This window comes from Danio aesculapii, chromosome 1 (assembly GCF_903798145.1).
Source record: "Danio aesculapii chromosome 1, fDanAes4.1, whole genome shotgun sequence".
Classification (NCBI taxonomy): Eukaryota; Metazoa; Chordata; class Actinopteri; order Cypriniformes; family Danionidae; genus Danio; species Danio aesculapii.
In genome coordinates, this window is record NC_079435.1 from 35,399,469 (window position 1) to 35,424,927 (window position 25,459).

General features: G+C 33.5%; 1 protein-coding gene across 1 annotated transcript in view; it reads left to right on the top strand.

Annotated features, from left to right (window-relative positions):
• Positions 1–24,549, top strand: part of usp53b (ubiquitin specific peptidase 53b) — a 50,927-nt gene extending 26,378 nt beyond the window's left edge. Inside the window, exons 11-18 of the mRNA XM_056459395.1 lie at positions 4,990–5,103; positions 5,926–6,054; positions 11,882–12,545; positions 12,626–12,690; positions 16,552–16,618; positions 21,545–22,344; positions 22,995–23,079; positions 24,263–24,549. Of these exons, the coding sequence (XP_056315370.1) occupies positions 4,990–5,103; positions 5,926–6,054; positions 11,882–12,545; positions 12,626–12,690; positions 16,552–16,618; positions 21,545–22,344; positions 22,995–23,071 (1,916 nt within the window). The 3' untranslated portion in view covers positions 23,072–23,079; positions 24,263–24,549. The remainder of the gene's footprint in view (positions 1–4,989; positions 5,104–5,925; positions 6,055–11,881; positions 12,546–12,625; positions 12,691–16,551; positions 16,619–21,544; positions 22,345–22,994; positions 23,080–24,262) is intronic.
• The last annotated feature ends 910 nt before the right edge of the window (positions 24,550–25,459 follow it).

The following is a 25,459-nucleotide window of genomic DNA, read 5'->3' on the forward strand; positions in this document are numbered from 1 at the left end:
TCGTTTGTTTGTAATATTTCTATCTTTCCCTTAACGTTAGATTATGTTATGATTGATGGCGATTTAAATCCAGTGAATTTTCTGTTGTTTTGTTTTGGTGGTGTAACAGTATTATGATTCCCTATTTGTTTGATTTATTACAGTATTTGTGTGTGTACAGTCGCTCTTCATCTGTGGGGAATGCAGTAATCCATGTGCTTGTTTTTTCCCCTCTTCAAACATCTGGGGCGGCTCACTGCGTGTCCTACATAAGCACATAATAAGCAAGTTTGGCCTCTCTCTCTCCCTCACAGCATGAGTTTGCAGACACAGCAGAGATGTAATGTAGTTTAGTCGGTGCAACGCTGTTTGTTAAGATACAGACTGCATTGGCTTATTTAATTATTTAACTCAGTGTCCTCTGGATGAGATGCTGAGTCAGTTTGGAAAGGTCTTTCTCTGCAAATACAACACAGCATAAAAATGAGGCAGTCTGTGGCAATATTACTGATAGATGCTATTCAAATGTAGTATATTAGCTATATTCATTCTATTACCAGTGTTAATAGCTAATTACAAATACTTAAATTACTGTATTTGATTAGTTTTTCTCAGGTATTGTACTTTATGATAGTATATTACAGTTTTTTCAGTCACTTTGGTGAATTTCTCACAACACTATTTACATTTCCACAAAAGTTAATGCATTTCTCAAAACAATTAGTCATTTGTGCACATCATAGTAGCAGTTTCTCATTCCTTTCAACACATTGCAAATGCTTTTGGCCATGCATCAATTGCTTTCATACAACTCTCTGCTGTTTTATAACATTATCATTCGCTTATGTCATGTCAGTCATTCCATATAAAACTAATAGTCCTCATTTCATTACTTGAGTCATTACATACAAAAATTTTGAACTAGTTGTCAATATCTGTCAAGCAAATTTTATATAAAAAAATGTAAATCTTCTTTTTACTCAAAATGTCTTTTGAATTGAAGAATTTCATGAATGATTTACAGACCTACAGTATGTATGTTGTAGGTTCAGTTCCAATATTTACTGCAATATTGTTTACAGTTGTGCACAGCTCTACCCAATGGGAGTTTATGTTTGTTGTAAATAAGGGTGTGTTAATTCTTTTGCACAGAGCTGTGAATAAATTTGTATCACAAAAATCATATGCAGTAAAAATGTGAAACATACATATTCAGTGTCTTGAACTCAGATACCACACTAAATGTTGTGATGTCTAACTTTACTGTAGTTTTCAAATGGCTGTGCAAATAGTATACAGTGCAGTCTTGAGCATTTTCAGGAAGTGTTACCGAAACCTGACTTTTTTTGCAAAAAAATATTGAAAAATACAAGTAATCTGTCATAATGAAAACATGACAAAGCCATTTGAATATCTTGTTCATAAACAATGGTGTCAGGACTTTTCATCTTGATCACACTGACACTTTCATTGGCATAAATACTTTTGAGGAATGATCTATCCATTTTGTGCAAGTTACACGCTTTTGCAGGTTATCAACTAGGTTTTACAGTTTGAACTAATTGTTTTGAGAAATGCATTAACTGTTGTGCAAATGTAAATAGTGTTGTGATAAATGCACCAAAGCAACTGAGAAAAACTGTCGAAAAAGAGTAGTTTAGTAGTTAAAAATGTGTACTTTAAAGTCATTGCACAGTGAGTCTGAAATTTTCATCCAAAATTTTGCACGGTAAAAAGTAAACTCAACCTCACATTGTGTCAATCACATTTACACACTGCCTCCATAACTTTTGTCTGTCATAAAGAAAATTGAATCTGGTATGATTTTTCCCATTTTTGCATCTATGTTTTGGGATGTGTTTTGGCAGTCCAGAGCCACCGTACAAGTAAAAGCCAAAATCCAGAATGCTGTCACTTGCATCACAGAGCACTTTATGATATAAGATATACAAGTATATAGCTTATAGCTTACTGCAAGCTGGATTCAATGCCTGGTGCATCTATGCCTTCTTCATGTCCTTTTTTCAGTTTATTCATGACAATTTGCATTTGTCTAATGAGTATTATTTAATTTATGCATTTTTATATATGTTTTAATAAAAACAAGTTTAGATTTTTCCACCTGCCAGGTTGTGGAGTTGTGTGCATCACCAAATGGGGCATAAGAATAGGACGATTTGATATATATATTTTGATATAACTCAGTTTTTTTGTTCAGTTCATTTTTGTTCATTTATTCATTTGCTGTAAATTAGAACTGAGTTTAGAAATAATTTTTAAACAAATCTTTGTGCTTAACAAATGAAATTAAATATGTAGGCTATTCTTCAGCGGAGTGAGTACAATACTTTCCTTATCCACGAAAGTAAATGAGTTAAGTAAAGAATAACGGTAAATTAAAGAGAAAGTAAAGAAGTCTAATGGAGGAGTTTCATTATTTATCCTCACACTGTAGATGCTCAGTTTAACTCGCTAGTTTTTCCACTTACAAAGTCTGCCAGAAAAATAGCAAATGCGCTATGGTGCAACACAGCTGACTCTTAAAGGGAACGGGGTATGAGTCTTTGATTGGTTTAATGCACATTATGCTCAGAACACACCAACAACTCATTAAGAGAATAAGCACAACCCTGTTAGACCATGCGCTGCGGCACAAAGCATATTTTTCCGTCCTTAAAATAGTAAAAGTAGATTCAGACATGCCTTTAATGCTTTTGCGCCTTGCACTTTAAAAAAGGATACTAAAAGTATCCTAGAAGACACAAAATCATTACACACAGGGATCGAGAGACTGTTTTGACTGCGTGTCACTGATGAGAAGATACACAAGATCAATGCTACACAAGCTTAGTTTGTGGTATCAACTGCTGGACACTTGTAGATCGTTAGTTGGGGTTCAAAGTGCATAGAAAGCATTAGTATATTGTTACAGCTAGATTTTGCCTTTTAGGTTACACAAATTTAGTTTTGCATGTAAACTCATCAACTTGCTTTCTGTCAGCTTATTATAGGTATGTATATTTATGTAATATGTTCTCACATTTAATTACGCTCAGATTTAAATGTAAACGTTTCCTATTATGCCTCTTTTACAAGATGTAAAATAAGTCTCTGATGTCTCTAGAGTGTGTATGTGAAGTTTCATCTCAAAATACCCAACAAATAATTTTTAGAACTCTTTGAAACTGCTCCTTTTAGGCTTTGATCCAAATTGTGACTTTAAAATTCTAATGAATTTAACTCCTTCCTAAAACTCCACATTTGTAATATCTCTCTGAATATCATGACATTATCTAGCTAGCAGGTACAGTGAAAATGGCTGTTTATGCTAATGAGGGAGAGATCATCACAAATGGGCAGGAGTTTTCTCCACTGATGACATGTACATGTGGAGAATGTCAATCAAAGTGTTTTTGCAGACAAAAATAGAAAAAAAAATAGAATGAATAAATGTTTACCTACATGAGCTATATTCACACAATACTGCCACACACAGAGCATGCGGAAAGTATTCATGGCGCTTCACTTTTTCCACATTTTGTAATGTTACAACCTTATTCCAAAATGGATTAAATTCATTTATTTCCTCAAAATTCTAAACACAATACCCCATAATCACAATGTAAAAAAAAAGATTTTTTTTAATTATTGCAAATTTATTAAAAATAAAAAACCTGAAAAATCACATGTACATAAGTATTCACAGCCTTTGCCGTTAAGCTCTAAATTGAGCTCAGGTACATTCTGTTTCCACTGATCATTCTTGAGATATTTCAGCAGCTGATTGGACATGATTTGAAAAGGCATACAACTGTCTATATAAGGCCCCAGGGTTGACAGTGCATGTAAAAGCACAAACCAAGCATGAAGACAAAGAAATTGTCGGTAGACCTCTGAGACAGGATTGCTTTGAGGCACAAGGCTGGGGAAGGTTACAGAAAAATTTCTGCTGCTCTGAAAGTTCCAATGACCACAGTGGCCTCCATCATCTGTAAGTGGAAGATGTTTGGAACCACCAGGACTCTTCCTAGAGCTGGCCGGCCATCTAAGCTGAGTGATCGGGTAAGAAGAGCCTTAGTCAGGAAGGTGATCAATAGCCCGATGGTCACTCTGTCTGAGCTCCAGCGTTCTTCTGTGGAGAGAGGAGAACCTTACAGAAGGACAACCATCTGTACAGCAATCCACCAATCAGACCTGTATGGTAGAGTGGCCAGACGGAAGCCACTTTCTGCCTACAATTTGCCAAAAGAGCATAAGAAACAAAATTCTCTGGTCTGATGAGACTAAAATTCAACTCTTTGGAGTGAATGCCAGGCGTTACATGTGGAGAAAACCAGGCACCACTCATCACCAGGCTAATACCATCCCTACAGTGAAGTATGATGGTGGCAGCATCATGCTGTGGGGATGTTTTTCAGCAACAGGAACTGGAAGACTGGTCATGATAGAGGAAAAGATGAATGCAGCAATGTACAGACACATCCTGAATGAAAACCTGCTTTAGAGTGCTCTTGATTCATCTTCCAGCAGGATAATGACCCAAAGCACACTGCCAAAATAACAATGGAGTGGCTACACAACAACTTGGTGAATGTCCTTGAGTGGCTCAGCTAGAGCCCAGACCCAAATCCTATTGAACATCTCCGGAGAGATCTGAAAATGACTGTACACCATCGCTTCCCATCCTGCCTGATAGAGCTTGAGAGGTACTGCAAAGAGGACTAGGCAAAAATTCCAAGCTTGTGGCATCATATTCAAAAAGACTTGAGGCTGTAATTGCTGCCAAAGGTGCATCAACAAAGTATTGAGCAAAGGCTGTGTATCATGATGTACATGTGATTATTCATTTTTATTTGTAATAAATTTGCAACTATTTCAAAAAATCTTTTTGAAAATTAAACAATTAATTCTAATTTTAATGGCTGAGTGTTATACAAGTATACATTACAAAAAGGTTTTGGTGAATATGGATTTACCCCTGTGATTTCTCTGTCTCTATTTCTTTGACAGACACTCATCTGTCAGGCTGTAAAAAACTGGACAGTGTGAGAGATGCGAGTGCTGGTTCCCAACGAACAAATCAGGGATCTCACAAAACACCAATGCAGTCTTCAACCAGCCGGCGTAAGTCATCATTAATAGTTTGTCAATTTATGCAAAGGCTTAGAGGATACTTAGTCATAGTTAACACAATATTTGAATAATCTGTCTAATAGGCTTATCAAATTTTCTTGTTGTGCGTCTTTTCCAAAGAATATTCACAAACAGACATAATAGATTTTTTTGCCATTTTGGATGCAGCTGTTGTTTCTGACTATGATTTGCAAACTAAAATCTTCATGAAAATAATTTTGTCATCATTATTTATCCTAGATTAGTTTAATTAACTAATGTTTACAATTGGAGCTGTGCAAAGTGAAAATCAGAAAAGTTTTTCCAAAATAAATTGAGATAGTTCAACCAACAATGTAAAACTATCATCATTCAAAACCTATGTGTTTCTCTTTTCTGATGAATACAAAAGAGGATATTTTGAAGAATGTTGGTATCTGGCACCCATTGACATTCATATTATTTATTTCCCTACAATTGAAGTCAATGGGTCACTGGGTAATTCATTGTTTTCAACAGAAGAAATAAACTCACAAAAATTTATAACCACATCATAGAGAGTAAATAAAACGGTAATTTTCAGTTTGCGTGAACCCTAACCCTAATTGATAGAAACTGTATTATATATTATAGAACGTCTTATAAAAACTTTTTTGTTTACACAAAGTTCATTCATTCATTTTCTTTTTGGCTTAGTCCCTTTATTATTCCGGGGTCGCCACAGCGGAATGAACCGCCAACTTATCCAGCACGTTTTTATGCAGCGTATGCCCTTCCAGCCGCAACCCATCTCTGGGAGATATTTACACAAAGTTCTTCTTTTTTACTTCCCAGTTAAAGTGCTTCCAGAAAGTCCCAGCAGATTCCGAGAGTCTTCCAGAGACTTGTCTCACAGAGGAGGTGGTGGACAGAGGAAAGACAGTGAAAGAAGCTACCGAAGATCAGACTCTCTCCAACACAAAGGTATGTCAATGAAAGGTGCAAATTGATAAAGAGGTATATGAGTAATTGCACAAAACATAATACAGTTCTGATAATAATTTACACAGTATAACGGTTGATGCTTTATTACAACCCCAAATTAACCCCAAATCAGAAGTTACGACAGTATGGAAAACGCAAATTAAAAAGAAAGAAATGATTTCTAAATTTACTTTGAGTTGTATTTTATTGCAGACTATACAAACATTATTTTATGTGTTCCTCATGATTGTCATTGTTTTTTTCCTAAATAAATTCCAATTTTGGTTCTTGCAACACATAAAAAATAGGAACAGTATTCCACTTTGTAATATAGCCATTCCTTGTCACAACACTTAAAAAGTGTTTAGGGACTGAAGACACGAAGTGATGAAGTGTTTCAGGTGTAATTTTGTCCCATTCTTCCTGCAAACAAGGTCACACTTAAGGTGGGCAACAGTATGTTGTCTTTGTTCGTACACATTCTCCATTAAAGATACGTTGGGACTGCAGGCAGGCCAGTCAACTACCTGTATCCTCTTCCCCCACAGCAAGGACTTTGAAATGTGTGCAGAATGTGGTTTTGCATTGTCTTGTTGAAATATGCATGGGTGTCCCTGGAAAAGATGTCTTCTTGAGGGCAGCATATTATGCTCCAAAATCTCTATGTACATTTTAACATTAATGGTGCCATCACAGAAGTGCAAGTAACCACTGATACAACTCCATACCATGACAGCCCCTGGTTTTTAGACTTGTTGCTGGTAACAGTCTGGATGATCCTTTTCTTCTTTCTTCGTTCCGGAGTGCACATCATCCATTTCTCCCTAAAAAATACCTGAAATACTGATTCATCTGACCACAGTACATGTTTCCACTGTGTGATGGTCCATCCCAGATGCCTCACAGCACAGAGAAGTCAACAACACTGTCAACATAGGGCTTCCTTTTGGCACAGTACAGTATTATCTGGCATTTGTAGATGTAACTACATATTGTAGTACTTGACAAAGGTTTGCCAAAGTAGTCCTGAGCCCATGTGGTGATATCGCTTATAGAAGAATGGCGATTCTTGATGCAGCTCCACCTGAGGGATCGAAGATCATGATAGTTCAGCTTAGGCTCGCGCCCTTGCCCTTTACGCACTGAAATTCCTCCAGATTCCTTAAATCTTTTAATTATGTTTTGTACTGTTGAAGGTGAAATAACAAAATGTCTTTCTTTGAGGAACATTATTTTTAAACAATTTGAGTAATTTTTCCATGTAATTGTTGGCAAACTGGCGATCTTCGGCTTATCATTGCTCCTAAAGGACTAGACCTTTCTTGGATGCTGCTTTTGTACCAAATCATAATTACAATCGTCTGTTGACATCACCTGTTACCAATCACCTCATTGTTAACCAATTTACCTGATTATTAGCCCTACATTGCTCCTGTCCCAAACTTTTTTGTAAATGTGTTGCAAAATTAAAATATGTTTTAAATTTATTAAAAAACAAAAAAACAAAAATAAAAATCACGAGGAACACATAAAATAATGTTTGTTATATTATCTGCAATGAAATACAAGTCAAAGTAAATTTAGCAATCACTACTTTCTTTTTTATTTGCGTTTTCCATACTATCCCAACTGTTTCTGATTTAGGGTTGTATTACTGGGGTTGTATTTAAAAAATATTAAATTATTTTATAGTGTTGGACTAGTAGACCATGCTGCACTTATCTATTTTCACAAAGAAGCTTTTGCAGTTTGCAGTTCATGGAGATTTGTGTGCTGCACATGTAATACGGTTTCCACTGGTAATAAGCATCATTCACAGGCCAAAACAGAATTGCTAAACCTTTTCATGAGCGCTCGAGCCCTTTTGACATAAGCCGTTTTTAGAGTTTTTTTTCCTAGTTGCTTTTTTTGCTGCTTCCTGTCTCTGAAATAAGGTTTCATATGATTATTTTTTTCAGCCTGCACATTTATGCATCTGTTGCTACAGTATGAATTTGAGTCAGTGTTAATATATACACTAAACTGAATATTGACACTGACTCAAATTCATAGCAACAGATGCAAAAATGGACAGGTACTTATTCTTAAGGGGGCTAATGATTTTGACCTTAGCAGTTCTTGTTTAAATAGATTTTTAAAATTCCAGCCAAACTAAAAGAAATACAGCTTTCTCCAGAAGAAAAATATAATAGGAAATATTGTGAAAAATGCCCTTGCTCTGTTAGACATCACCTGGGACATATTTGAAAAATAATCCAAATAAATGTAATTTCAATTTTGTATATAATAATAATAATTTTGTATATGCAAAACTGTAGAATAATGATCAAAACAGATATTTCAAAGGTATCAGCTTAATATCATATTTTTTAAAAGTAGATCCTAATAATCACTATTGAGTCCACAGAGGACACAGTCAACTAATAAATAAACTGATTAAGAACCCAAATAGAGCATTCTTGTTATCAGAGTTGCTTTTTAAATTGCTTTATTAAGAGTTGCTTTATTTATATGAAATTACTTTTACATTTAAAACAACGTAAGCACATTCACTGTAAATGGTGTCTTTTGCTAGTGTTAGGTTAATGATACCAAATCAAATTAAAATTCAATCCAAATCAATGGAAATTTTGTTAGTATACTGGTACTAAATCAAATTATTCTGTCAATGAACTTACACATTGTATCCGTAGTCGTGTATTTAAAAAAAATACAGTGATAAAACAGAAAAAGAAAATACCTGTTTTCATGTCAATAAATGAATTCTCCTTTGGTTTACGAGTCACCAACTGTTTATTTGACAGTTTGGAGATACTTTTTTGTGTGTGTTTGAAAACATGAAAGAGGCAACATGTCCATGGTGATTGAACTTCTGGTCTTCTTCTGGTCTCGTTCTAGCAGACGGAGCATCTAAGGGCAACTTACACACAGGAGTTTTGGCAAACCTCCAACATAACAGCAAACCATCTGTTCCATTAAACAGGCTGCAGATAGCATACACCTGTTTAAAGAGACTTAAAATTAATGCTAAAGTGCATCAGTGTAACCACTAGATTTCACATAGTTTTGTTTTTGGTAAAAGATGACATTTGGTATCATTAGTTAACCACGTTAGTTAAACAAGATCTTTCATAAAAAACAATAAAATAGATTTAAATACTGTTGCGGATGTATTGCTTATTATTAGTTAAGTAGCGTTAACTAATTTTCTTTTTTAAGTTAGGAAAAAAGATGCAACTATCATAATTACATTACATAATTTAAAAATAACCTTTTATATTAAAAAATATTACATTATTTATAATCTAAAATCAATAATAAATCATTTAATTTATTAGACATCTAATATGACATCTACAGTACGTCTATTGTGACCAAGCATTCAGATAGTAAAATATAAACATATGCAAACATCTATCTGATCTGACATTTATTATCTTTTTTATCTAGTCCATTTTTTTAATTACTTGTAAGACATGAACTTGTGATTTTATTTAGTTATTTTACTTTTTTATATTTTTGCTTTGCAGTGGCCACAAAATATGAAAACTTCAGGTCTAGATTTAGGGCCAGCACAAAACTATATTACTGTAGTCACAGAGTAAAGCACTGAAATTGCATGGAAAATAATTTGACCTTATTACATTTGTATGTGTAGATGTTTCACTTTTCGACACAATTTATATTTGACGATGGTAGCACTTTATAATAACTACACACAATGAATCATCTATTAAGCATTAGCAAATAGTAATACATTATCTGTTAAGCATTAACTTTACATTATTAGACGTTAGTAAGCAGTTTATAAATACAGCTACAAACAATGTATTCTTGACATAAGCATAGTGGGTAGCACAATCGCCTCACAGCAAGAAAGTTGCTGGTTCGAGCCCTGGCTGGGTCAGTTGGCATTTCTGTGTGGAATTTGCATGTTCTCCCCGTGTTAGACATAAAAAAATTAAGTTGTCCTAATGAAGTCTCAAGAATGGTGTTGATTCAGCTTATTTTAAATAAGTAGTTTGAACAAGCAAAAAAAAAATTTTTTGAGTGCTCTAATGTTTGTTACACCATTAAAACATATCTTAACTCATTATTGGCATATTGTACATAATTCTTTTTGTCAAGTATGAATGTATTTGTAATTGCTATTTATAACATTCATACATTTACAGGACACAATTTAGGTAACCTTTTTGCACATGCACTTTAATTTCTCTTTTTTAAGAGAGAATATTGATGAATTTTTGAATTTATATAAGGTTTGCATATTTATATAAGGTTTGCTCAGTCAGTTTACTGATATTTGTTCCATTATTGAGCTTCTTAGGTCACCAACTCCTAATTATCATCAGATCAGCCTGCAAATGTGTGTATTTCCTGATATGTGTGTATACCCTGTAAAACTAACTGAATGGCCATAACGGTCAAATAGACCATGCATTTCATCATGCCTTTTCCAGTGGGTCTGTTGCCTAGCGACATTCTGCTAGCAAACACACATCATTTTCTGATAGCAAAAACAAATGTACTTGAATCATGTCTTTCAAAACAACATTTTCACCACAAATTGTCTGCTTTTGATTGCTGATTTAATGCGGCTCATAGTTGACAAAAGTTCTGTCAAATATTCCACTGCAAATAGCAAAATTTGTTTCAACTTAGTCCATAACTTGTCCATAAACTTGTCCATAACTCATAACGAATGACTATAGATTAAGCGAGTTAATCAATAGCTTAAAATTAAAGGATTTTAAATGCACGATCCAGAGGCGGTTCTTTTCACAGCGTGCATTTCTATAGAATCCTTTAAAGGTTCAAGAAACCTCAAGTTCTTTTTTTTTTGATACTTTACCAGATTTGTGTGTGTTGAGCATCAGTTAAGACAACATTAGCACCTGTCAGCTTTAATTGTGGGGAAAACTTGATATTTTTGAGCTTTTGTCAGCTAATTTCATCTTCCGGGTTTAAAACTATTTTGGGGCAGTATCGAAATCGGTGATGCACCGCCGATCTACCTGTCCAGTGATGACGTGTCGGTTTCTCATTATTATTCGTAGCTTAGTTTTCTTATCCTATAAGAAGACCCTGCTTCTTAATTATTTATGTGACAGCACGTCCATTCCGAGGACAAGGCAGACCTGCCAATCTCTGATACCGTGTCCGCGTACGGCACGCAGTATTTAGCCATTCATGAAGGGTCGTATATGTTAGTTTCCATGATCCACAGGGTTTGTTGCATGTTTTTCCCTACCGATGCTGTAAGGGCCGATACAGCAAAGCGGTTGGTTTGCAGCAGGCGATTTTGTCGAAAGAGCTGTACGAGAATTGGAGAATGGCAGACTTTGTCTTTTATCAATTGAATTTGTTACTATTCAGACACATCGCCTATATCCGTGCTGCTAAGTTTGCCTATGTTTAAAATGCTCTGGATTACCAGCAGGGTAAATGGTTGGAATAGACAGGGTAAAAGACCTGCACTGCTCCACTGTGTCTGCATTCAGACCTGGGGTTTCAGCAGGAGAGAAATGTAAATGTACGAATGTACGACTAACATATGTAGCAGGGCATTAAATTACTTACTGTTTATTTCTTTGCGTTTTAACTTTGTAAACTATAATAGTATCTCTCCTTACAGTTTTTCTCTTATTTTGCGAGCCAGCTGACAGTTGTTTGTTCCCCCTTTCCCCCCTGCTTTTTTCCCCTGCAGTGCTCCCCATCATGAAGCATTTTCTTTTTTATTCTGAGGTAGACTTAAATTGAAAGAAAGGGGTTTCATGACCCTTTAAAATGCTTGCTTACTAATGAAAATGATGTTTTATTTCAGATATGACATATCCACGCTCATCTTCTCCACCTGAGAATGGCCCAAGGTTTCATTGTGAGCAGAGGCCGCGAACTTTGCCCTCACGAGTTTCTCGAACTGAGCACTCTTCTGTTCATCCTCGTGTATCACCCCAGGAGTCTCGCTCAAACCAGGGAATGGCATCTGGAGTCAGTCGTCACACTGATTCGTCATCGCTTTGCCATCGTGGCTCCACAAATCCGACTGAGCGTGGCAAGTCCAAGCCCTCGTGGAGACCAGTACGGGAAGTCCTGAATGTAGACAGTGTGCTGAGCGAACTTGAGCGACGCCAGCAGCAGCAACAGCAGCAGCAGCGTGGAAGCCCTCGATGTGTGCGTCGCTTCGGCCATGAAAGGGGGCTGATAAAGGAAAAACAGAAAGGCCTGATGACTATTTATGAAGATGACTCACGGCTGGAGACTGAAAGTCAAAGCTCCCAGGAGTCTCAGCGACAGATGATGGTGACCAGGCCTAAAGGTGGAGCAAATGTAGCACAGCGAAGTGATAACTGGATGATCCAGAGGACAGAGTCAGGATACGAGAGCAGTGATAGGCTGAGCAGCGGCTCCACCAATCCTGACTCACCTGGGGTTGAGAACTTCACCGGCAAAGAGCTGAGGCTCAGTCAAGACGCACAGCAGCTCAGGTAGGAGAAACAAAGTGATGATGTGGATGTTATTTATCCTTTGAGTTACTTGCTCTTGATTCAGTGGTGTATTCCCTCAGGGATCAAGGCCATAATAATCAAGGTGACTCAAAAATGGAGGCAGCGCGTTCTCCACTGTACCACAGTAAGTGTTGACATTATGCCTTATGGCATCAATTCAGACTAAGTTGTGTTTTATTTTTATATATATTTATTAGGCTTGGGCATCAATATTTATAACAATATTGCTAGCCAAATAACAATTTTATTAATTCCAACAATGCCTAAAACAGGACATGTTTAAGTGTAATTATCCGATAAATAATATTTGTATAAATGTGGCATTGTCTGCTAAGCAAATTCTCAAATTTGAATTAAATCTGTTGTTGTCAGCAAAAGAAAACTTTTTAAAAAGACGAGTTTCCTTGCAGTTTTCCACCAAAATAAAAGCTCTGTACTTTATTGGTTGCAAACAAAGAGAACAAATAATTCAGTGATGATACTCTGAAGTATTAGTCTGAACAAAAGTAAAGAACACCTTTGGTGTTTTTTCAGGGTGTACTGCTAATGCAGGACCATAACGGCAGCATATAAATCTGTACCATGATTATCACATCATATTAATAATCATGCCAGTCATCATTTTATGAAAAATGTAAGAATAATTTGCATTTACTATGTTTATATACAAGAGGAAGTAAGTATTGTACATGTCATGTTTTTCCTGCAAATAATATTTCTATAGGAGCTGTTGACATGGAATTGAACAAGGTTTCGGTAACAAAACAACAACAATACAAAGATGAAAAAATAAAAATAATAAATACATTTAGTTAGAGAGTTGTTTTTTGGCTTTTTCTTGCTAAAATGTCCAATTTGGTTACATCTCCATCAACATCTAGTAATGTAGATTTTGGACTGAAGCAGCTACGTACTGTATATAATTAATTTGTTGATAGTGTAGAGGGTTGCTTTCTAACTGCTGAGAGATTTCAGCTGCTGTCTGGGCTTTCACTGCCTTTCTACACCTCCTTTTCTTCATGTGTTCAATACTTTTTTCCTGTGTCATTTCATTTTATTACACATAACTTCATTTGTAAACTAATTAGTTTTGCTTTCTTTGCATATGTGGATTTCTTTGGTTGTTACCAACATCCGGGGAAAATTCAACAATTCAAGTCAACAATTCAAGTCAATACTTTAGAAATGACATTTTCTGATAAAAATGTTGATGTGTTAAATCCTTATTTGCCCAGCTGTACATGTTTATTTATGATAGTCCTCAATGTGTATGTCTATATTTACTATGGGTAGTATGACATCATAAACATAAAAGAGAAAACTGTCTATGCTGGCTACTAGTGCTTTCTAAGTAAAAAATATTTTTTTAAGTTTAATTGTCTTAAAGAATATATATATATGACTAATATCCCCATATTCCTGTTCATTATCACCTGTTCTTCATGCAGCAAGCTTATAATTAAGGAAAAGTCCTAGTTAAATATGAAAACAGGACCAGTTCAGTATTTTTTAAATAAAAATAAACAGATTGTTTCAAATATTACTGCCCAATTACTTTCAAAATATCAAATAACTAACGTATTTCTTAATTATACTTGTTTTTAATTTAAAATTATTGCATTTTGTTTGAAACCCACAATTATAACTAATAGGCTGATTCAAGCCTGTTCCATTTAAAACACTGTTTCTTTGTGAGGTGAATTCCACATGAGGTGAAATGTGTTATTCGTGTAATATAGGTTATAAGGTGCAGAGGAAAATCTTGCTTCATTATGACATTTACATAAGATCTAAACATACTGTTCATTTCCATCTTTATTTTTGCTTTTTTTTTGACAGGATTATAAAACAAAAACACAACTCTTTATAACTACACACTATGAATCGTCTATTAAGCATTAGCAAATAGTTTATTCATTATCTGTTAAGCATTAAATCTATATTAATAGACGTTAGTATGAAGTTCATAAATACAGCTATACAAACACTGTATTATTGACTTATAAGCACATTTATGATGTGCTTAATGATTGTATTTTCATACTTTATAACTTATTAATTGTTCATTGCTAAATTCACTAATGCATTATTTACAAACCATTTGTATTTAAGAGTAGTTGGTGGCTTTTAGAATCTTTCAGAATGAGTTAGTAAATGATTAATAAACTATTCAAAACAACATTTATATATATGATTATTCATATAGTAATGGTTACTATGTATGTTAATAAATGCTTTATTAACTCAACTTCATCCAGTTTTGTGACCTAATCTAAAGTAAGGACTATTTATGCTTTGTAATTCCCTAATAAATTACAATTAAAGGCTCAATATCAAATGAACAATTAATATTTGTCTTTTATTGTCAAAATGCAATTAGAAATAAATGCAATTAAATAAAATTGGATGAAACAACAGCATTATAATAATTTAACAAAATATTATGATTCAACGTTTCAAATTATTTGTCAGTGTTTAAACTGTACAGTTATTTTATTTGAGTTATTTGAGTTTAATTGTCATTTATAAGGGATTTATAAAGCGTAAATAGACCTCGCTTTAGATTAGGTCACAAAACTGGATGAAGTTGACTTAATAAAGCATTTATTAACATACAAATTAACTATTAGGATATGCCTGAATAATAAGATAAATGTTAATTAAAATAGTTTATTAAGCATTTACTAATGCATTCTGATTGATCTTAAAATAGCACTAACTGTTCTTAAATAAGTAGTTTGTAAATAATGCAATACTTTAAATTAATCGTTAACAAAGTATGAAAATACAATTAATAAGCACATTATAAATGTGCTTATAAGTCAAGAATACAGCGTTTGTAGCTGTATATAAACTGCTTACATATATTGATGTAGCGTTAATGCTTAACAATTAATGAAATTAACTATTTGCAAATGCTTATTAGATGATTTATAGTGTGCGGTTATTGTAAAGTGTTACCTATTTCATTGAGGATATCATAAAATGTTATAATATGAAAGACATGTTGCTTTATCCCCCTTTTATTACTGAAACATTAGTATGTTCACAAAATGAGTTAGCATGTGCTTAGTCTGCATTTGGAACCAAACTCAATTAAACCCTAAAAGAGATGCAAACATTTGGAGTTGTTCCAAAAGACTGACTCATCTAGTTTTGTCAAGTCTTTGAATATTTTCTGAATTTAAGCAACTGTAATTCTCACTAATTCCATGGCAGCACATGGTCGCTTGCCAAAAACTCAGACTATCTGCTTTGCCTACTCTCAAAAAGAGACAGAAGCGGCTTAAAATATAAAACACTTTGCCCCACCAAAATATGATGTACTAGATTTGTACACAGGGTTAGAGAAGAGAGAGAGAGAGAGAGAGAGAGAGAATGAATTCTTTAAAATGCTTAAATTGCTCTGTGGTCGATTACGTTTTTTGAGGCAGTCGCAAAATCAGCCCCTTGATATCTCTGTATTTCAAATCTGTATTTCTCCATGCACTGTTTCCAAACCTCCGTTGTTTCCCAGAAGTCATGGAATTTTAAAGCCTCTTCTTAGTAAGGATAAAAACTCCAGAAGCTTATGTGGCAGTAGGACAGCACAAACCGACTACGAGAGTGAATGAAATACTGGAGCACAATGAAAGCGAAAACGAAAAAAAACATTGAGTTGTAAAATGTTTTCTATCAGCTTACTAAAACCCACATTTCAGATTTAGAGCACGTGTTGTATCCTGTGACTTTATTCTCACATGGAGCTCAGCAGGTTGGCAGGAAAGAGATGAAAAGTCTGTCTATTTATAAATAAGTGAGTAGGATGTGCCCTAGTGAGTGTGTCTGTGCCCACTGTGATCCAGCTAGGGAGATTTTGGCAGTTCTTTTTTCCTCTGTGGCTACACAGCCATATCAGAGATGCAAAAATCCACATTTCAGACTTTACTGTCTGCTGTTTTATGTCTCAGAAAAGAAATGATTTGCTTGTATTGTGTTCCCTCAGGTAAACACTTGGCTAAAATTCAGGGAAAGAACTCAGAACATCTCATGAAAGGCAGTCCAAGTTCAAGGTATTTACAGGCTTCATCTATGCAAATACGTTCCATATATAACAGCCTATAATGGTAATAATCAATCAACTTTTTTATTAGCTTAACATTTAACAAAAAAGTATGTGTGTGTATGTGTCTAATTTAAAATACACTAAAAAGATGACTTTGTTTGAATATGCAGTAGTCAACATCATATTTTTCTTAAAAGTATTAAACAACACCTATTAATTATTGTCTTTTTTGGACAATTTTGGAATTTTTTTTTAACCCAGTTCAGATGTTGACTACTATATATTGATGTACACATTTTGAATAAACAAAAGGTAGAAATTACCATTATTTAAGAGACTTTGAACTTGACACAGTCATGAGTGTCTTCAAGTGTCCCTCTTGGTGATATTATATATTTTAGCAATTTTTATTTTTGCATTTGGTGTTCAACTGTGTAAGTAAAAATAGAACATGAAATTGCAGACAAATCTTTAACATTCCTCTACACCGTTTTTTTAAGTGTATCACAAGTCAGGGGGCTGCATGTGTACGTTACACAAAGTACTTGGACTGTACTGAAAGTCAATTTTAACTGTCTGAAAACAAAATGGCATTCACAACTTGTGTAAACATTCTTATCTTGGCCTACTTAAAGTACTGCTTTGGCAAAAACAAAAGTTGCTGGTTAAAAAGCAAAACTTTAAGCTTATGTAATTGGATCTTTATTGCTGTGATGAATATGTTTTTGGCTGGTCAACAATTATTTGTAACCCTAAATGATGCAGGGTCACCCTTTATTTTGATGGTCCATTTGTTGAATTTAAGTTAGATTGCATCTACATGCCAACTATTTCTCATTAGATTATAGGTAGACTGTTAGGTTGGGGTTAGGGTTGTTGGTGTTGGTTAGTGTAAGTTGACATGCATTGCAAAGTTTTTTATAGTCAGTTCAATGTCTGTTGAAGGAGCAGTATCAACAGATATTAAGCAGACAGTCTACTAATATTCAAATGGACTATCAAAATAAAGTGCTTTTTTCTTAACCATATTTAAAGATGTATGCCATTGTTATAGTCAATGATGATGTGCAATTCCTGTGGCTCAATGTTCAAACTTCACATATCTTCACATATATTGGCCACCAATTGACCTCAACCGTAAAAAAAAAACACTGAAAAAAGAGAAGACATTGCAAAAAGACTTCTAAAACAATGCCATGACCACAAATCACATTTTCACAGCTAAAGGCAGTCCAATAAAATATTAAAGTGTGATTTTTTTTTTGGGCCAGGCAGTGTATTTTTTATATAATCAAATACAGTTGTACTTGAAAGTTTGTGTACCATTTGCAAAATCTGTTCAAATGTGGATTACATTAACAAAGTAAGATAGATCATACATAATGCATGCTATTTTTTATTTAATACTGTCCAGAGTAAGATATTTTACAGAAAAGATGTTTACATATCAGGGTTCCCACACTACTTGAAAGTACACTGTAAAAAATAAAAAGTTGAATTGTGAGTTGAATTTGAAGTTGAAGTTGAAGTTGTGCCAAATTATTTTCTTAATTGACTGAAAAGGCTGTTTTAAGTCAAGTATACTTTATGGAATAATTTGGCACAACTGAAGATTAATAAACTCAAAATTTCTTTGCAGCCGGTTGCTTGAAAATTTTAAGTTAACTCAACATTTTATTTTTTACAGTGGTAAATGCTCAAATAAAGAAATCAAAATTCAAAGTCTCCTCACTTAATTTTTTTTACTTTCATTGAACAAACAGTTCCAAATATGCAGTTAAATAGTTTTTGAGTAAATTCAATTCTGAGCTCAAAAATATGTCCACCTAACTTACAAATTATAAACTGAGTTAACAATTTGTAAGTTAGATTTTTTACAGTGTACTTGAAAGTGCTGGATTTTCAGACATTTGAATTCAAGGCCTGGAAAGTACTTAAAAACAAACATAGGTTCTTAAAAGTCCTTGAAAGTTTATGGTGTTATTTCACCAATTGTACTATTCTGCTTTCAAAGTCTGAACGAAAAAACTAAGAAATTCTTAATTAGAAAATCTTAAATTTCAATCTTATACATGAACTGTGAAAAATAATGCATTTTATCAATACTTCAGAAACCACATTTGAATATTGCCAGTATAAAATATAACTAACTGTATTAAAGTTCTTTGAACATGACTTTAAAACGGTTGTCTTTAAAACTGACTTTAAAACTGTGAACATTTAAAAAAAATGACATTCAAAACATAATTATTATGACATTTTAATGTAAATAATAAGTGTAATTGAAATGTTAAGTACAGGAAGGACTTTTATGGCGCTACATGCTGGGGGTGTGAATTACAAAAGTGCTCGATTCAAAATATTAGTGATTTAAAAAGTCATTGAATTTGGTGTCCATGAAAGAGTGGGAACCCTGACACATGCTTTACAAGACATAAACATACATGTAGCTGAAATTATTATAGTAACACCATGCAAAAGTTTGTGTACCATAGGTTATATAAAATAAAATAAAAGATTTGGTCACACTTTACAATAAGGTTTCATTAGTTAATGTTAGTTAAAGTATTTACTAACATGAACTAATTATGAACAATGTTTGTACAGCGTTTATTAATCATAGATCAACTGATTAACATTAACATTTAAATTCATGCTTGGTAACATTAGTTGGTGCCCCATAAGTTAACATGAACTAACAATGAACAACGATACTTACATTATCTAACACAAACAAATACTGTAGTAAATGCGTTGTTTATTGTTTGTTCTTGTTAGTAAATCCATTAACTAACATTAAATATTACAACCTTATTGAAAAGTGTTAATACAATTTTTTAATAATTGAAATAAAATGAATGGTACCACTATACTATATGGTTCTAGTAGTTAATGCTAGTTAATGTATTTACTAACATGAACAAGCAATCAAAAATCTATTTATTACACTATTAATTCATCTTTGTTAATGTTAGTTAATAAAAAACAATTGTTTATTGTTAGTTCTTGTTAATTCACAGTGCATTAACTAATGTTAACAAACACATTTTTTGGGATTTTATTTAGACATTAGTAAATGTTGATCTATAATTACTAAATGCTGTAATACTTATTGTAAAGTGTGACCAAAATAGGGTCTTTCATCGCTGGTGTGCAACCGATCTTGGGATAGTGAGGGGGCTTCCAGTTGTTTTGTTATTTGTGATCTTAAAAACACCTGTAATGCTTCGCAAGTTGTTGATGTATTAATGTGAACAAACAATGGACAATACATTTATTACAACATTTGTTCATCTTTGTTAATGTTAGTTTATAGAATTAAAGTTATTCACTTTTAGTTAATGTTAACTCACATTAACTAACGTTAACAAGCATTAATTTTGCCAGTACAATAAAAAAGACATATTCCTTATTTCCTTAAATTCCTAAAAAATTTTGTCAATAATACAAAAAACATTTAGTTGGGTTAACATGAGATTATTAGTTTTCTGGAAAGATGAACTACTCTGTAACAAAACTTTTAAGTGTTGCCAACTGAACATTTTGACATTGAGTGAACAAAAAAAATCCTTATTTCATTTCTCTTTTTCTTGTGTACTCAGCTTGTGAAAACATGAGCTGCACTGACCTAAAATGTCTGAAGTTGAGTGAACAAAAAAACTTTTAATAATAATATGGACAGTTATATAAAAATACATTATCAGAACAAACAAACATAGTTCAAACAACAACAACAAAACTAAAACAGAGACAAATGTTAACAAAACATTTATTAGACACAGAATTAAAAACAGCACAGGAAGCAAAACAACAATAATGGTAAACAAGACAAGGATAAAACATGGCAGGACAAACAGGGAAAACTACCTTTAATGCTTTACAGGGAAAAAACAAGACTCAGCAAAGAGTCTGTGTGAATGAGGTGTCTTTATAGTCCTAGCAATCAGTTCATCATGAGCTTCCAGCTGTGTGTGTGTAATCAGGAGGAGAAACTGGTTCCTCCATTTGAACTATAGGACATTTGATTTGTCATTTGGTAAAGGATTTTACTGAGTTGTTTATGAAAATTAAATATCAGATACATTTGATTTTTCATTTGAGAATGCATTTTAATTTATTATTTGATTGTTTGAGCATTTGATTTATCATTTGGGTAGTTGTTTTGAAAGTTTGATTTGTTGTTTGATCTTTTTAGGCATTTGTATTTGAATTTTCATTTTGTTGGGAAAAATGTCAAAAAATATTCATAACAGTACAAATAAACAGTCCACATTTTTTTTGTTTTTTGTAGAGCGAACTAGGTAAATTTGACATGAAAATTCACATTAAAAGTCTTTCTGCAGCTGTGATGCCAATTGCATTAGCATTATTGAAGTAATTTCTTGTTGTTGTTGTTGTTGTTGTTAATAATAATGACATTAATGTTATCATTGATGTTACAATTAGTTTTGTCGCTGTTGTTGGGGATAGAAATACCGCAACCTTTATGTTTTTCAAGCGAGGAAGTTTGCTCACAAAACTAATCTTTTTAACTTAATGAAGGAATTTTTTATTTAGGTTAAGTAAAGTGTTAAATATAGTTGTACAGTCATTTATTTATTTATGTTTTTGCCAAACCAACAAAAAAACAAAAAAAACAAGTAATCGTAACTTTTTTCAAGTTGGATTTGTTGAGTGTTTTTGAGTGTGTACAAGTATTGTTCATTATTAGTGCATGTTCGTAAATACTTGAACTAATGAAACCTTATTGTAAAGTGTAACCATGCAACTTTTGAATGATGTAGTATCTGATTTAGGACACCTAAAAATATGTAATTTACAGTCAAGCCTGAAATGATTCATACCCCTAGGGTATGAATCATTTCAGGCTTGATCGCATATAGATAAAAATAAAATAAATGACCACCTAAATAAGATTGCTCATGTTTCACAGAAGGAAGCTTCGATACTCATCCTGTGGTACCAGGAAAGCAGGCAACACAGAGAAAGATCCATCGGGTGTGGAACTTCTAGCAGAGCAGCAGGAAGTTTCCATGCGGTGGCACCACAGCCCAGAAAGCCCATTACTGCGCCGCCTGGGCAAGATCAGCAGTTCAGAGTGTAACAGTTCTGATGAACTCACTAACCCTCTTTCAGAACAGGAGGACAGTGCTTATCGTTCCAGCACCAGTGAAGTCGCTCCGCATGAGTCACCAGGTCCCAATCGCTCTAGTTACCCAAGGGAAGAATCAGCCATCCAATCAGGACCCTCGATTGCAAGCCACTCCAAACACGCTCAGCGACCGATCGAGATAAAGACTCCACCTTTCCGTCCCAGAATCTTACAGGAACCATCTCAAACAGCTTCCAGAGCGTCTGGCCGTGGTGCTCCATCATCTTCACACAGCAGTACAGTACACAGAAGAATGGAGATCAATGGCACATGCCCCAGCTCGTCCGATGTGAGCTCAAAATCGGGTTCAGACCAGGAAAGAGGGGAGCAGGTGTCCAGCGAGCCCGAGGGTTGGGATAAGCCATCTACTTCAGTGTCTCCGGGATCTGGAGTGGCGTTGACTACTTATTTCTCTGTGGATAATTGCATGACAGATACCTACAGACTGAAGTATCACCACCAGAGGCCATTGGTCCTCTCCATGCCTGAGCCTAGAGGAGCTGGTAAGGACGGGAGGGATGCGGGACACTCCAGCCGCATGGAGAACCAGTCTGAGCGTGCCAAAAATAAGCCTGAGTCCGGTATGGTAAAGCTTGGCTGAACTGCATTTATTTATTGATTTTTAGCGACATTGACTGACCATTCAAACGTTTGGGGTCAGTAAGATTTGTTTTTATTTACTCTTTTGAGAAGTGTCATATGCTTACCAACACAAGTTCATGTGATTTGTAAATATATATATATATAAATATTGCGATTTTGCTTCTTTTTTTTTCTTTTTTTCCTGTGATAGCAAAGCAGAATGTAGAATTCATTGCCATGTGATTCTACAGAAATTATTTCAATATGCTGATTTGGTGCTCAAGAAATATTTCTTACTATGATTCATATTTAAAATTCATATTTAATATATATATGATTCATATTTCTGCTCAAGTGTTTTTTTTTTTTGGAGGAATAGAAAGTTCTCGAAATTTTATTTCCAGTAAAAATATTTCCTAACATTAAAAAAGTTTACTGCCACTTTTGCAAAAATTGTATTCATTTTGCTAAATAGAAATATTATTCTTTATTCATTTTCCTTCGGCGTAGTCCCTGAATGAACCGCCAGAAATATTAATGTCTTTAAAAATCTTACTCACCTCAAACGTTTGTTTTTAATCAGTAGTAAAGCTTTAATAACATACTAACTGTAGTTAGTAGCTTAACCAAACTAAATGATCCTTTCCAGGCAATAGCAACAATAAGCCCACTGCTAAATGGCACCCTGTCACTTCAAAAGGGCTAGATGAACATGGATATTTGTGAAAGTTATGGTAAGTCCTCACTAATCCTTCAGATATTGTTATCTGTTGGTCTACATGTACTGTAAAAGTTTGGAATAATACAATTCTTTAAGACTTAACATTGCACATTTGTTATAGCAATATACTAAATAACTCATAAGACTTTACAATAAGTTTCAATACGTTTGTTTATGCACTAGAATCCAGTATTGAACAACATTTATTAATTGTTTAGCCTTATTTATTATTAAATATTTAATAAATGTGTTAAATATTTAACCTAAATTACTTAATCTAGTAAAACAGTTACATACTGTTAATTAATCATTCATACTGGCTGATCTTAGTTATTGAAAACAGCTGCTAAATAACGATTCACTACTTAATTGCAGTGTATTTTTTAAAAACAAAACCTATATGCAGCGCCATTCATAAATGTGCCCTGAATGTACTGTAAGTTTTTATATATATATATACATACATACACATTTTTATCTAAAGTACAACTAATGTATACATTTTTTTTGACAGTCTAAAATCTTTATTTGTGTAGTTTCAAAATAATCCATATAATAAATAAGGGCCTTTTCTACCAAAATTCTTAATCTTTTCATTTTTTTTTTTTATTTAATAACTTTGAAGTAAAAAAGATTGTCTTGAACCAGCTCTGATGTATTTACGAGTCCTCTTGCATAACATATGGAGCTGTAGAATGTCACATGACAAGAGTGCTTATACTGCATATACTGAATGCTTGATGACTCAGTCTAGGGAAAGACTTTTATTTGTCAGCTGAGGTCATGTGGACTGTTTTGAAACTACTTCAATATGGATTTTGGAACAGCAAATATGAACTACATATAGAGCCCTGTCTTGCAGTAGAAGTAGAGGGTAGGTTTATTTTAAAACATTTATTTCTTTTTGACTAAAGAAAAAAGTTAAATACATAAGATTAAATAGTATTATATAATGCTAGTAATATAATACTAACAAGAACATTGACACGCTAGTCCAGATTCAGTCATGGCTTGACTATTCATATTTTGTGACAGCGTGCTTTGAAAGCACCAACCTGTTTGAGACATACTGTATAACCTAGCAGCAAAATTAAGTAAAATATCTACAATATACATATTGAGTTTGTGTGTTCATACTTTTTTTCCAGTACTTTATGTAAAGACCATGCAGAATAATCAGTCTTCTTTCTTATCAGGTCCTGGTGACCCACTGAGAAGTAATGCAAGAGAATTGCCAAAGAAGTTGAAAAATATGGATTGTTTTTCTACTTGTAATTTCAATGCATTTGTATTTGAGACTGAGGGCAGTGTAACAGACTCATCCTTTTGTACCCTCTTCCTGTAAATTGTGACCTTCGAGTATCTTATCAAAGCCATCCACAGGAGGGCAGTATGCACTTTGGCTTAAATCTGTGTTTGCTTGTGAACAGGAATGACCATTTTATGTTAAATAACAAAATTATTTATTATCTATTATTGAATTGTGACATATATATATATATATATATATATATATATATATATATATATATATATATATATATATATATATATATATATATATATATATATATATATATATATACACACACATATATACATATATAAAGAAATAATTGTTTTAGTCTTAACGACAGAGTCTTAAAGACAATGACAGCAAGCAATTGTGACGACTTTAATTTCATTGCAAATGGACCTTTGTACATACTCCCTAGAGGTTGTTTGTGGAGTGCCTTCCTGCAATTTTTTTCATGCAAAATATTGACCTAACTAAAAATAAACAAATAATGTAAAATTATATCTGCTATATATTTTTGGAGATGTCTATGCAGTTATTTTTATTCTTTGTTTAATAAACTTCAAATGTTCTATCACTTATGAAAACTGTCTGTCTGTGTTTTTTTTAGAATCTGAAAAATAATGATCGTGTACTTTCGTTCTCTAAAATCCACAGTCATTCTTTGCCTGTGATGATAGTGTGTTTCTGTTAGAAATTTGATGTTTACAATAGCCTGTTCATTATTAAATTAACATTAAAAACAGTTTTATTCATCTTTCTTTTTATTTACTTCAATTTTATGTATTTGTAAATAAGTATGTTATCTTATCTAGTTCGTGTTGTCAAATTAAGTAATGGTAACAAATTCTAATGTGTTACCCAATCATACGGGCAATATTAACAGGAAAGAAAACATTAATTAAAAAAAAAACCTATATAATATGCATCCTCATGTTATGAGCACACTTTCTAAGAACATTCTTGGAACAGTGAACATTCTCAGAATTTGGACAGAAACTCAATGCAACATTCTCAACATCCTAATGATCTAATAGATATGTGCTGAAGGTTAATGATGTTGTTGTTGTTGTTGTTGTTGTTGTTGTTGTCGTCG